Raw genomic sequence first — 12,496 nt, forward strand, 5'->3', positions numbered from 1 at the left:
TTATGCAGTTAAGTTTTAAAAATCAAAAATAAAATATATTTACTTTAAAAATATTTAATAATAATCTAATGAATTAAACAATGATAATTGAAAAGCAACCCAAATAAATTGGAATTACTTATTTTGTCACTATATAACTACAGATTTTTTATGTTTTAAGGTACTGCTCAGGATTGGTAAGAAACGCTTTCAAAAATGCAATTCCCTTCGGCAGATACTGGATATTTTCATTGAAGAGGTGGAGCTCAGGACGCAATATATCTCTGAAAGAAACCTCGTTAATGTTGGTGATCTCAATAAGGAAGTTGGTCTTCTCGAGTTGCACAACCGGTTCGCCCTCAATACATTTTCGTACGGTCTTCTTTACAACAGTTCGATGATATGCATCTCTGTAAAAATTGAGATCATATTATTATTATTAATGTTATGAATATTATTTTTAATTGTTTTTAACTTTAATTGAACCTTCTTGGCATCAGACAAATTCAATACTTAGATTTTAAAATCCAATAAATATTTGAAAATATATAAAGCAGAGCTTTTCAAAAAAAAGGACTTACCTTATGAGCCTCGCCCTCGAATCCGTTAATACCGTCATCAATTCGTGAAACGATTGCCTAATCTTCACAATGCTCTGATCAATTTGGTGCAGAAATTTCACAAAAGCCGATTCATGGCTGTCTTCGATCGCGTTAGTAAGATTCAGCGGCAGATAGAGACTCAGTTGGAAGTCCAGAAAGTGTTCACGCGAAGACCAATGTTCCTTAGGAATGGCAACCGCGTTGTCCACTTCAATGGAGACCACTTGAATGGCCGACTCTTCCACCACGTCCTCGATTTTGTAGTTAACTACAATTCGAAATGTGGTCAGCAGACGGTGGTAAAATATCAATTGCTTAGAGATCTTGCGCTGAAAGTCGAAGATCCAATTTGGTTGCTGCTCATACAGTAATACTTTGAGGCGATCAAAGAACGAAGTCGCAGGTTGGGTTGTAAGCTTCTGTTCACCGATTCGTCTATTCATAAAAAATAAAGAAGAACATTTTATAAATATTTAAATATATTAACAGATTATAATAACCTTTTGAACTGTTCTAACAGGCAATCCTTGTTCCATGTAAATGGTTCCTCCTCAACTTTTGTCTCATCCACCGAATCGTCGTCAGACTCCTCAAACTTGGACAGCCTTGCCTGTTCTTCAATCTCAAAATAGAGCATCACCTCCTTCAAAGTTGGTTTCTGCCTCAGAATCTGTAATCGCTTTCGTTCCTTTGAAAAATCCCAACACTTCTGAGCAGGCAGGAAAAATGAATCATCGCCTAGCTTAGTTTCGCTCATCGTTTGATTGCAATTGGCGCATTTCTTGCAGGTGCCACTGCTCCCGGGAATATTAGCTGAATTTTTCTGCCCTTCGCAGAGTTCGGGGTTTGGTTGAGGCTCAACTTGTTCCTCCACCTGTTCTTCGACCTCATCGTCCGTTTCGTCGGCCAGCGTGGAAACCAGACTGAGTCTTTCTTTGTCGATCTGATAAGGTTGTTCCATTTCCTCCTTGTCCGAATCCTTTGCGGCTGCAAACATGGTGGTGTCTCCCGTAAGATTAAGGAACTTTGTGATTGTGACAGCGTAGCTTTTAAAGGTTCGATCACTGGAGCTGCCGCTTTGCCTTTGCTCCTCCTTCTGCTTTTCAAAGAAATCTGTCACATCCGAGATAGTAATTGGTTTGTCCTCCACGGCATACACCGATTTTCGTGGCAACTCCAGCATATCAAGAGAGCTCTTTTTGTTCAACTCAGTCATGGCAGGATGGTAATCCCTCACTGGCTGTACCGAAGCATCCATTGGATCTACTGTAAACGTCCTGCGCGACTTATTTGTGGCTGCCTCCAAGTTTATGTTTGTCGTTCCCCAAGCTCCTTCTTCTTCGTCGTCCATTTCCATGTCCATATTGCTATCCGCAAAGAGATTCGTATGTTGCTTTTTGGACTCTGGCAGGTTTGGTGTGAGATGTGTGACGGACCGCTTTAATTTGAGGTGATTTATTGGAGTTCCAACAACAGAGGCATTCGCTGTTAGTTCCATCTGCACTGGCTGGTACATGGACATTTTTTTTCGGAGAGACGTTACCATCATTTTTTTGGGAACCGGTGTCTTGCACAACTCCTCTTGATTCTCAAATTCAGTCAAAGACATTCCCGGTGTGTAGGTGGACAACTGTTTTATTCTTGATATGGTCCTGGTATTTGGCAAGGGAGTTATGGCGTCGAAGTCAGGGTCATTCTTCGTGGCTTCGGGACTTTGGTAGTCCATGGATTCGGACATAATCATATTTTGATGAGTTTTACTGACAGCTTCTTCTTTTTCTTCCGTTTGCAAAAAATTGTTAAACATTTTCTTCTTAAGGAATTGTAAAAATCCTTTTGGTTTTTCTAAATTTTCCGAAACTTGTTCTTTTGTTGGGGTTTTTGTTTTCGAAATTTCTCCATCTTCTTCAATGGGCTCCGATAAATGCAAAGTATGCCTTGTGGAAGATGGAACTGGAGGCATATTGTTATTTTTATGGAGAGTCTGGTCCATTGTCGAGATATTTCCATCATCGATGGGTTGAGTGCCGACAAGATTAGGTCTTGATTTTCGTGATATTTCTTTAACTCTTAGATCCACATCCTCGGCAATCGGCTCGGTTAAGACGATTGTATTCCTAGGTTTATGTTTACAACTTTCTGCAGGTAAAGTCATCACATCGTGTTGATCTGAGATATTTTCCTCCTCTATGGGTTGCGGAACAAGCAAAGTGTGTCTCGAGTTTGAAGTTACATTTTTAAATGCTTTACTATTCTGATAATTAGTGGAGTTATTATAAACACTAAAGTCTTCTTCAACGGGTTCTGCCATAATAAGGGTCTGTCTTGCTTTTGATTTCAACGGCCCAGTCAATTGAACCGCCTTTGGGGCTTCCAAGTCCTCCTGAATTGGTTCATGCGTTAGAAGAGTATTTCTTGGCTTTTGACGATGATAATCATTTTGATAATTTGCAGAGTAGAGGGGTTGAGTATCTTCTTCTATGGGTTCCGCCAAAAGAAGAGTTTGCCTTGACTTGGAAGATCGTTTTCCAATTACTTGATCAGCATTTGAAAGCAGCTCGTTTTTAATAGGTTCTTCTAATTTCTGGTTAAGTAGAGACTTTTCTTTCACATTTTTCATTGATTTATGGATTTCCACATCCTCCTCTATCGGCACTGCATTATGTAGTGTGTGACGGCTGGACTTTAAATTTACATTCGACGCGACTTGATCTATTGGTTCCTCAAGCATTTGAGTGTTTCGAGAAAGATTATTATGGATATCTTCTTCTATGGGCTCTTGCATTAAAATAGTTTGCCGAGACTTGCGTGAATGTTCAGTTTTTTTAACTTCCGCTTTTTTGTAAGGCTGTGTCCATTGCAACTCCTCTTCCTCTATAGGCTCTGCCATAAGAAGAGTTTGACGAGAGTTGGATGGCCGGCCAGCATTTTCAATTGGCACATCTTCACTATATTCTTCCACAATTTCACTTCGTTTTTGGTGAGTCCTTGTCATATGCACCTCTTCCTCCATTGGTTCGCACATCCAAAGAGTGCCTCTGGGTTTTGTTGACTTATTATTTGTGGTACTTTTAGAGACCACTTCACTACTTGGCGCTTTAGTTTGATCCACGGGTTTTACCTCCCAAAAATCATCGTCTATGGGTTCGGACATCAGAAGAGTATGTCTGGACTTTGAAGTAATAGAGGCTGTCTTTTTAGTTTGTATGTTACTTTCGGGGTTGTTAAATGATTTATGTTCTGTCTGACCAACATCTTCCTCAATGGGTTCCGACATAATAAGTGTTTGCCTTGGCATTAATCTTTGCTGCCCAGCTGGGTTGTTCTCCTTTTCGGCTTCCAAATCTTGTATTGGCGCATACATAAGAGTATTTCTTGTTTTACCGCGAGGCAATTCTTTTAAATTGGGTGAAGGATTCTCTTCTTCAATTGACTCAGACATAGTTAAAGTCTGCCTAGGCTTTTGGCTATGGGGAACATTTGTTCTATCGATGACTTTTTGTTGCACTATTGTTTTTCTTTTAGGCTGCAACGTTACAACATCCTCCTCTTCCATGCGTTCTGATGTGGTAAGCGTTTGCCTGGATTTGGCGCGTGGTTGATCAATCGATTCAACGTTTTTCTCCGTTTCTATGGGCTCCTCCAATAGAAGAGTATTTCTGGACTTAGTTTTGTTTGTGTATAATTGCTGGTTTTTAATATTGGAGCCAGTATCTTCCTCTATAGGTTCAGCTAAGAGGATAGTTTGCCTGGATCTTTTGCTGACTTCATTTCCAGAGATTTTATTTTTGTTCAAGTTAGTTTTCTGTTCTTCAGTAATCATTTGCCTGGATTTGGGGCGTGATTCAAAATTTTTCTCCGTTTCTATGGGCTCCTCTAAAATAAGCGTATTTCTGGGTTTAGTTTTTGTTGTATTTACTTGCTGGTTTTTTATATAGCAGTCAGTATCTTCCTCCATAGGTTCAGCAAACAATATAGTTTGCCTGGTTCTGGGTTTGCTGCCTGCATTTGCAAAGACTTCTGGATCCTCTTCTTCGGTAAGCGTCTGCCTGGATTTGGCGTGTGATTCAAAATTATTCTCCGTTTCTATGGGCTCCTCTAAAAGTAGCGTATGCCTGGGTTTAGTTTTAGTTGTATACAATTGCTGGTTTTTTATATTGCCGCCGTTCTCTTCCTCCATAGGATCAGCTGACAGGATAGTTTGCCTGGCTCTGGGTTTGCTGCCTGCATTTGCAAAGATTTTATTCTTGTTTGGGTTTATTTCCTCTTCTTCCAGAGGTTCCGCCAAATGGAGAGTTTTTCTTTTGGAATTGCAAACTGGTAGATCTTTTACATTGTTGCTTGTCTCCTCTTCCATGGGTTCCTCTAGTAACAGAGTGTGTCGAGCTTTGGGACGTATTTCCTTTTTAAAAGGTAACATATTGTTTGGGTTTACCTTTTTTTCCTCCACAGGAGCAGCTCTTGTTTTTAAGCTTAATTCTTTTAGAGGACTTATGATGTCTTCTTCCATGCTCTCCTGCATCAAAAGAGTCTCCCTGCGCTTGGTCTTAGTGCAGGCCAAAACGGTGGCTTTTTGATTCGGGTTCTGCTCATTAAATGTGACTTTTTCATAGCTAATCTTTTCTGTGGTCACAGATATCTCCTTTCTTAAATGCATGGGCCTTGTGGCTTCCTGATCGATGGATTCATTAAGATGCATAGTACGACGATTGGCAATAGATTTCCCTTTAGATGCAGCAGGCAAATCTAGGTGATCCTGCTGCATTTCCTCAGCCAAATTTACAGTCTGTCGAGATTTCAAATTCGGCATGGATTGAAGTACTTGACTGCTTGTAGGAAATTCCAAATGCAATTCAGAATTATCGTAAGTGGTTTCCCTTCTCGTCGAATTTTTGGAAGTATTTCTAGACTGCGTTTCGTCGCCCAATTTCGCATGAGCCAAGAAGTTTGTGTTGTCAAGCATCAACTCATCCGCCTGTGAAAGTCGATACTTTTGTTTGTCATCCGGCATCTTAAGTTTCTCCTTCTCCTTAAGAACTGGACTTCTTTGAGCCGGTGACATAGTCATGTTCTCACTGAAGTTTAGCGTTGCTCGTGGCTTGATGCTCCTTATGTCAATCTTGGGACTACTATCCTCATGTTCCAGGCCACGCCAAAAACGATTTTTTTTCGTCTTGCGATCCGTGGTTGGTGTTTTTGGTCCGTTGGAAAACAATTGAATCTTTCCAGCCTCCAGCTCATCGTTCAGTTGTCGAAAATTGATCTTCTTGCTAATGTTTTTTCCCGAAATCATGTCAAAAGGTATGAGCATGGACTCATCTTTCATATATTGAATGGTGCAGTTGTTACTCTCAAGGGAGCTCGATGGCAACGGATCCCGGTCCTCAGAAACTAAAAAAAAAAACCAACATTAATGATCAGTTTTAGACAATTTCTAATACTCTTTTCCAATATGACTAATGAACTCAGATTCTCATAAAAGTAATAAGGAAAAAAGAGTTTGATTAACACAAAACAAACCATTTAAGGGACAGTCAAAGGATATATTCATGTCTCCATGTTGAGTTTGATTCTTCAGTCCCTTTCCCACCTCCTCTAAATCCATGAAAAGCGATTTCTGTGCAGGAGTTTTTCTGTCCTTTTCGTTGAACTCTCTCATTTCCCTCACCAAACTGTCTTCTTCCATCTCCATGAAGCTCTGCTGTTTTGGAGGATAAGCAGTTGCCGAAGAAGCAGGAACGGCAGCTGGAATAACTGCGACAGGAGCAGGAGCTGCCGGTACAGGAGCAGCTGAAACTGGAGCGACGAATCCCAATGGCGTGATGTCCATGAAGGAGTCACTTATTGCCTTAACTGGAGGGTTATCTACCCTTTTTTCTGTTTGGTTTGGTGGCATTTCAAAAGAGGTATCCTCATTTATGCTAGAAGGTATTTGTCTTCGGTTTACCAAGGTTCCCGACATCAGATCCATGGTCTTGTCCATACACCGGCGATCGTAGATACTGCTTTGCATTATCCGGCGTTCCTCTGTGGACAGACACATTGAGTTGGTCTTTCTGGTGTTTTGCAACTGCTCGCTGGGCAACATGGTGACGTCCAAGCTGGTCTGCAAATTCAGTGTCAGGGTGCTCTCCTCCCGTTCACAGATGCCGGGGAATAAAACATTCTCCTTGTTGGCATCTTCTGTTGCTCTCGGTAACGATCCTGATCTTGATCCTGATCCCGATCTCGATGAGTCCTCGGCATTGTGTTCGGAAACCTCGTACGAGTCGTCCCAGTTGTTTGTCTCTTTGGTGTTTACAAACTCCCTATACAAAGGTGGTTACATTTTTTAACATTAGATATACTGTTAGTGGATTCCCATACTGTACTTACCGCACGGACTTTTTTCCGCTGAAGCTGATGCGTCGCTTGATTTGTTGTTGCTTGGTTATTGCTATTGTTGTTTGATCGTCTTCCTTCGGCGGCGCCCTGCGCAACTGCAAAATAGTTGAAGCAACTCTTTGTTAGTTTGTTTATTTATTAATTTATTAAGAACACTCACAGAACTTCGACGTTTGTTTGCATTCATTGTTTTAAATGCTGTTTCAAAATCTCATTGGACAGACGCCGCCAGTTTTGTGTGAATGGCATATCGTCGTTGCCAGATCGTTGACAGCAATAAGCAAAATACTAAATAATTTGATATAACAAAATACAAGTTTCCCAACAATAAATATTAATAATAATAATAATTTTCAGTTTCCCAATTAAATGGTAATTAATTATTTTCGTAAAAGTCAAAACTACACACTTTATTAGGCAAACTATAACAATGTACTAACGCGTGTGGTGAACGCTGGAGATAAGGTAAAACCGTTGAATTTAAAATAATTTATTAAAATACTTGAGCTCATTATTGTGGTTGAATATGATACAAAATGATCAACATTATTTTGAACCATAAATGGATAAAACACGTTTTTTTTTCATATATACCGTTAATTTTATTAACCATTATTTCCAATATTAAATCACATGTTCAAACGTTATTTAAAAAAACCCCAATATATAATTAGGCTTTGAAGTTGTCCTTCTCCTTGCGTAACTTGCCCATAGTGACGATGGGATCGGTGGCCCCACCGGCATGCTTCTGCACAGTGGCCTCGTGGACGCGCATAAAGGGATTCCAGGACTTTTCCTCGCCAATGGTCGAGGGCACCGTGGGATCCTGCGAGGCGCGACGATGCTTAGCCCACTCGATCCTCTGCTGGATGACCTCGTTGTCCGGCTCCACGTGACGGGCGAAGCTCATGTTCTGCAGCGTATACTCGTGGCCACAGAAGACTTTCGTGCTATCCGGCAGAGCGGAGAGCTTGGTGCACAGTGCCTCGTACATTTCATCAGGAGTACCCTCGAAAAAGCGTCCACAGCCGCCCTGGAAAAGTGTATCACCAGTGAAGACGGCTCCCTCGCCATTTCCATCCTGTGCAGTGACGTGGTAGCAAATATGTCCGGTGGTGTGACAAGGAGTCGATAAGCACTTGACATTCAGGCTGCCAATGGTGAAGGTGTCATCCTGCTGCACCTTTTTGTTTAAAGCGCCAATCCTATCATCGCCACCATAAACATCCAATTGCTGTTCCCAGAGCTTCACTAGCTTTTCATTGCCACCAGCATGATCCCAGTGATGATGCGTGGTCAGCACCTTTTTGAGCGTCAGTTTCTCCTCCTGTACTGTCTTTATGACCAATTCCGGCTCAACAGGATCCACAACGGCTGCTTCCCTTGTTTTTCCGTCCACAATAAGATACATATAGTTATCCTGCAGGGCAGGCAGGATTTTAATCTCCATGCCTTCCAGCTTGACGTCCTCCAAAGTGCTATGCATGCCTCTAAAGCCGACTTTGCGCAGTTTTTGCACTGTAATAAGGGAGATACACAGATATGGATTTTGACATTTAGATTCTGACAGCAGGAAGTAAGGCAAACAAAAAACAACGATAAATGGAAATGCAGTGGGGGTAGAGATTAGATTAAACACATATGTACGGATAGATTACGGTTGACGAGACTTTGACAGACGGGCACAGCCAGAAATCGTCTTCGAATTGCTCCAAAACCAGGGGAATCCGGATGAGGAACCGCCAGCCGCAGACGCAATCGCAGATTGCTGGACGAACCTCGAAAGTAAGTGGCGGTCAACTGAGTCTCCACTGAAGTGGCCACGCTGCGCCAAGCGGAGGCGAACATTTCGGGCGTTTATATTTTGAAGATTTTATCTAAAAAGCGTGTGCAATTTGGTATGAAATAATAATGGCACCTAATTACAGTTCAGTTGTTTTTTTTTCTGTCCAGTTGCTCCTAGAGTATCCGCTTGCGAATCGGCTTAAAATACCGCAGAAAAAAATTTCGTATCGAAAAAATATTAAAAATATACTAGATGATATAGTAAAGACACACATAGATTGATAACTTGGTTATCTTGTTAGTGCAGTCTCAAACCTATATAACCGTTAAAATTAAAATTAACTTTAGCATCATTAATATAAATAAGTGAATATAAAATAAAATTGTTCATTTCGAATTTTTGCAAAGTTTCAATAAAGCTTAGATAAAGCTTATATATTTATTTCCTTTCTAATAGAATAACTTGGTGTACTATTACTATATAATCAACAAAGCACTGACCTATTTATCTTTTCAACAAACCAATTTAAAATAAAGTGTAAAATATAAAAATTCAACCCGATGTCCGAGTCAACAGATCCTCAGTGCGCCACCTCCAAATCCAACCTGATCAAAGTCCATCATGTGGGTGTAACGGCCAAGATGCAATCGCCGTTGAAGAAGCTGCTCCCTCGAATGAGTTCCTCCAGCGATTCGGATGCTTGCCAGCACAGCCAAGCTCAATATAACATGTTTAAGGACGATCAGCGAGGTGAGATGACCGAATCCACAATTTCCGGTAGCTCCCCACATACTCTCTATCAAATGCACGCCGAGCCGGAGAAGAGTCTGCTAAACCTTTCAAAAAATAAGCCGCACAGGATCGAGTTCCAGCGATACTCAAAAAAGCGTCCCCATGTTATTATTCCAACGAGATCTGCTCCCAAGGTAAAAACTCGTTCGAAATCCCATAGAGAATCTGAGGTGAAGAAACGCAAGGCTGGTTTCCTGACCCGTTTGTTTGAATCGCTGGACAAGATGTGCAAGTGCCAAGTGCAGACTCAGAAGTCTATTATCGATGATCTGCCGGAACCGCAGTGGAATCAAAAAGAAGCCAGCAGGCATACCTGCATAGGTATTTACCCATTCGAACATGGATGTGCGGACTATCTGAGCACCACTGACACCCATCCCAAGATCAATTCAATTGTTTTGGCGGATCGGGCAACCACGTATGCCACCCACTTCTGGGCGGAACTCTTTGGACTCCTCCACATCGGAGTGGCCTTCGTGGTTGCCTTCATTCTGCAGAGCTACCGATTTGTTCTGTACTCCCTGGTGAACACTTTGATCGTCGGACTTCTCCACATGACGTCGGATTACTTTCTAAAGCCCTTCTTGACCATGACTTTTAACGGTTTCCTGCAGCCACCTTTGATTTTCCTTTATAATATTTTGTGTTCTATAAGGGACATAATGGAGCCAGTGGCAAATACCCTAAACAACTTCATGAAACCACTGGCCACTGTGGGAAGTAGTATACGGTTGGTGGATGTCAACTACAAGCAGATTCATAAACTGGCCAAAGACGTTTAGGAATACTTTTTTCTTATCTGTTAAATTGTTGTTTATTGTTATCGTTCTGTTTCTTAGTTTAATTAAATATTAAATTGTTCTCACTTGTTTACCCTTAGTTATAATTTTCTTTATTAAGTTCCAAATTAGCTTTTAACTTGGGGAATCCCCTTGTCGAATTTCCTACACCAATTTGTTTCAATCCCGTTTAATTTTGTCATTGGTAGTTCCGTTCCACTCGTTTCCCTAAAGGGCGGAGCTATTACAACCCCTAATATTTCAACAAGTTCTCCATCAACTTCCCCATCTCTTCCGCACTCCACGCACAATATTACGCACATTTTAAAAACCAGATCGGATTACATTGTTTTTCTTGTTTCATAGAAGTGTAGCCATGGTGACACACACACCCTTCCCCTTAACAATTTTAAGGGTGAGTGCGGGGCTCAATTACGTTGAATGCAACATTTATGATTTATTTGCTCATTTTGCGGCAAGGGAAAGCATATGTCCGAAATAAAAAGTATAAAAAGTACACTAATTGTGTCCCCCGGGACTTAAATTTGGCTGTGGTTAATTATTTTTGAATTTAAGATTGATAAAAGCTTTAGAAAAACCGGAATTTTAGATTTGTACACCAACAATTTATTTTAGAATAAAATTCAAATATTTTAAGTTAAGTAATGAAGGGTTTTTTTGTGACGCATAAGCTGTTTAAATTTTTAAAGAGGAAAGTTATAAAGAATAAAGTTATATTTACTCTTTTTTGGTAAAAATGCAAATTTTTCTTTTAACATTTTATTTAATCAGACATTCGCTTCGAAATCAAGAAGCATTTGTAAAACGGAGTTTCGGTTAGTGGTGTCCTGATTTTATCTCATCAACATCCTTTCGCCATATTTTTTTCCTGACCAAAAGAATTTCAATGAACTCAACTCATTTTTTTTTGGCAAAAAGAAATCACACTATCTGATCTACAAGAAAGATGACTATCAAAGGATTTTGTTGCCATTCCGGCTAAGTTTTAATTTTCAATGGAATTCCCTATTCACTGCAATCAATTATCATATTCAAATCTTCGCAGGTACTGTGTGTATACAAATAGTTGAAGAGAATTAAGTGGAAAAGTTGTAGTTTTGTTATTTATCGCTTGAGTGGAGAAAGGAAACACCAGCGGAGCTTTCATTAATGAGAATAATGAGCTGGTTGCCAACTAAGGATCGCCTTACATTGCACCCTTTCCGATTTCTGAATGGGGGAACTGGACTCGTAGCCACTCAGTCAACCAGTCAACCCGCCCAATTAGCTGGGGAAATTGTTTGGGTGTTCGAGTATCCCGGCATATGTTTGAAATTACCGATGGAAACTCGCGAAGCATTGATTGATTTGCGTTACTAAGTGGCAGGAAAATAAAATCTGTTTTCCTGGTTTTTCTGTCTGTAAAGGGGATTGATGATTTGTCTCGTGATTTATTTTTTTCCTTAACTTAATACAAAATTTTTAACTTCCTAAGAAGTTGAATATGAAATTATGTTATATTAAAATGTGTATTTTAAATAGTTTGGTACTGTTTACAACAAGTATTATAATCATTTCAGGCCACAACCAATTTTATCAATTAATTGTGTATTAGGTATTAAGCGTTTTAATTAATGACAACTCTCTAAGGTATTGCTTTCATTATAAAATAAATAATGTGTTATATTTTCGACAAATGTGTGTGTTATGTTTTCATTAATTGGATTGTGATGTGATGTCTCTATAAACACCATTGTTTGCGCCGCGTAATGCCCACAACATTTTCGGCTAAAGGTGCGAAAATCATTTGGCATCGCCAGACAAGAAAACTCTGCCACACATAATCCCTCGGTTGGCCCATTATTGAGTGATCGACAGGCGGATAAGGGAATCCTCCTCATGAATGGGAGCAGACGGAATAGCGACAAGGTGACACCTTGCAGAACGCTTTGTTGGAAATTTCAGGATTACAGATGGTAAGCTGTTTTCTGGGCTGCTCTATTTTCTGTTCGGAAACTGGAATTTCGGGATTAACCGGGCAGGTTCTTCTCTTACTGGGAGGATGACGTTTGCTAAATATCCCAGAGTGTCCTGTCTCTTTTTGCGAGAAGTTAAGCAATTTGTTGAACGTCGTCAGGATAACAATGGGCTACAATGGAAAACTATTGAGAAAC

At 40.3% G+C, this 12,496-nt stretch overlaps 3 protein-coding genes across 6 annotated transcripts; 1 reads left to right on the top strand and 2 right to left on the bottom strand.

Moving 5' to 3' along the window:
• Nucleotides 1-118: 118 nt before the first annotated feature.
• On the bottom strand, nt 119-7,208 carry LOC108096447. The gene is made up of 6 exons (XM_017198051.2): nt 7,126-7,208; nt 6,957-7,060; nt 6,102-6,889; nt 1,082-5,972; nt 561-1,016; nt 119-389 (listed from the first exon to the last, which is right to left on the bottom strand). The coding sequence occupies exons 1-6, from the start codon at nt 7,150-7,152 to the stop codon at nt 149-151; spliced, it is 6,507 nt and encodes a 2,168-aa protein (XP_017053540.2). The 5' UTR covers nt 7,153-7,208; the 3' UTR covers nt 119-148.
• Nucleotides 7,209-7,541: 333 nt separating this feature from the next.
• Nucleotides 7,542-8,973, bottom strand: LOC108096461 (hydroxyacylglutathione hydrolase, mitochondrial). Of its 4 annotated transcripts, none has more exons than XM_017198071.1 (2): nt 8,892-8,973; nt 7,542-8,483 (listed from the first exon to the last, which is right to left on the bottom strand). In XM_017198071.1, exon 2 carries the CDS (start codon nt 8,449-8,451, stop codon nt 7,636-7,638), a length of 816 nt encoding a protein of 271 aa, XP_017053560.1. In that variant the 5' UTR covers nt 8,452-8,483; nt 8,892-8,973; the 3' UTR covers nt 7,542-7,635. The 4 variants fall into 4 exon arrangements, with proteins under 4 accessions (XP_017053560.1, XP_017053561.1, XP_017053557.1 ...); XM_017198072.1 differs by having other exon boundaries at nt 8,884-8,947; XM_017198068.2 differs by having other exon boundaries at nt 8,624-8,924.
• A 294-nt stretch (nt 8,974-9,267) lies between these two features.
• Nucleotides 9,268-10,398, top strand: LOC108096199. The gene has a single exon (XM_017197583.1). It carries the CDS (start codon nt 9,312-9,314, stop codon nt 10,323-10,325), a length of 1,014 nt encoding a protein of 337 aa, XP_017053072.1. The 5' UTR covers nt 9,268-9,311; the 3' UTR covers nt 10,326-10,398.
• The last annotated feature ends 2,098 nt before the right edge of the window (nt 10,399-12,496 follow it).

This window comes from Drosophila ficusphila, unplaced genomic scaffold (assembly GCF_018152265.1).
Source record: "Drosophila ficusphila isolate 14025-0441.05 unplaced genomic scaffold, ASM1815226v1 contig_106, whole genome shotgun sequence".
Classification (NCBI taxonomy): domain Eukaryota; kingdom Metazoa; phylum Arthropoda; class Insecta; order Diptera; family Drosophilidae; genus Drosophila; species Drosophila ficusphila.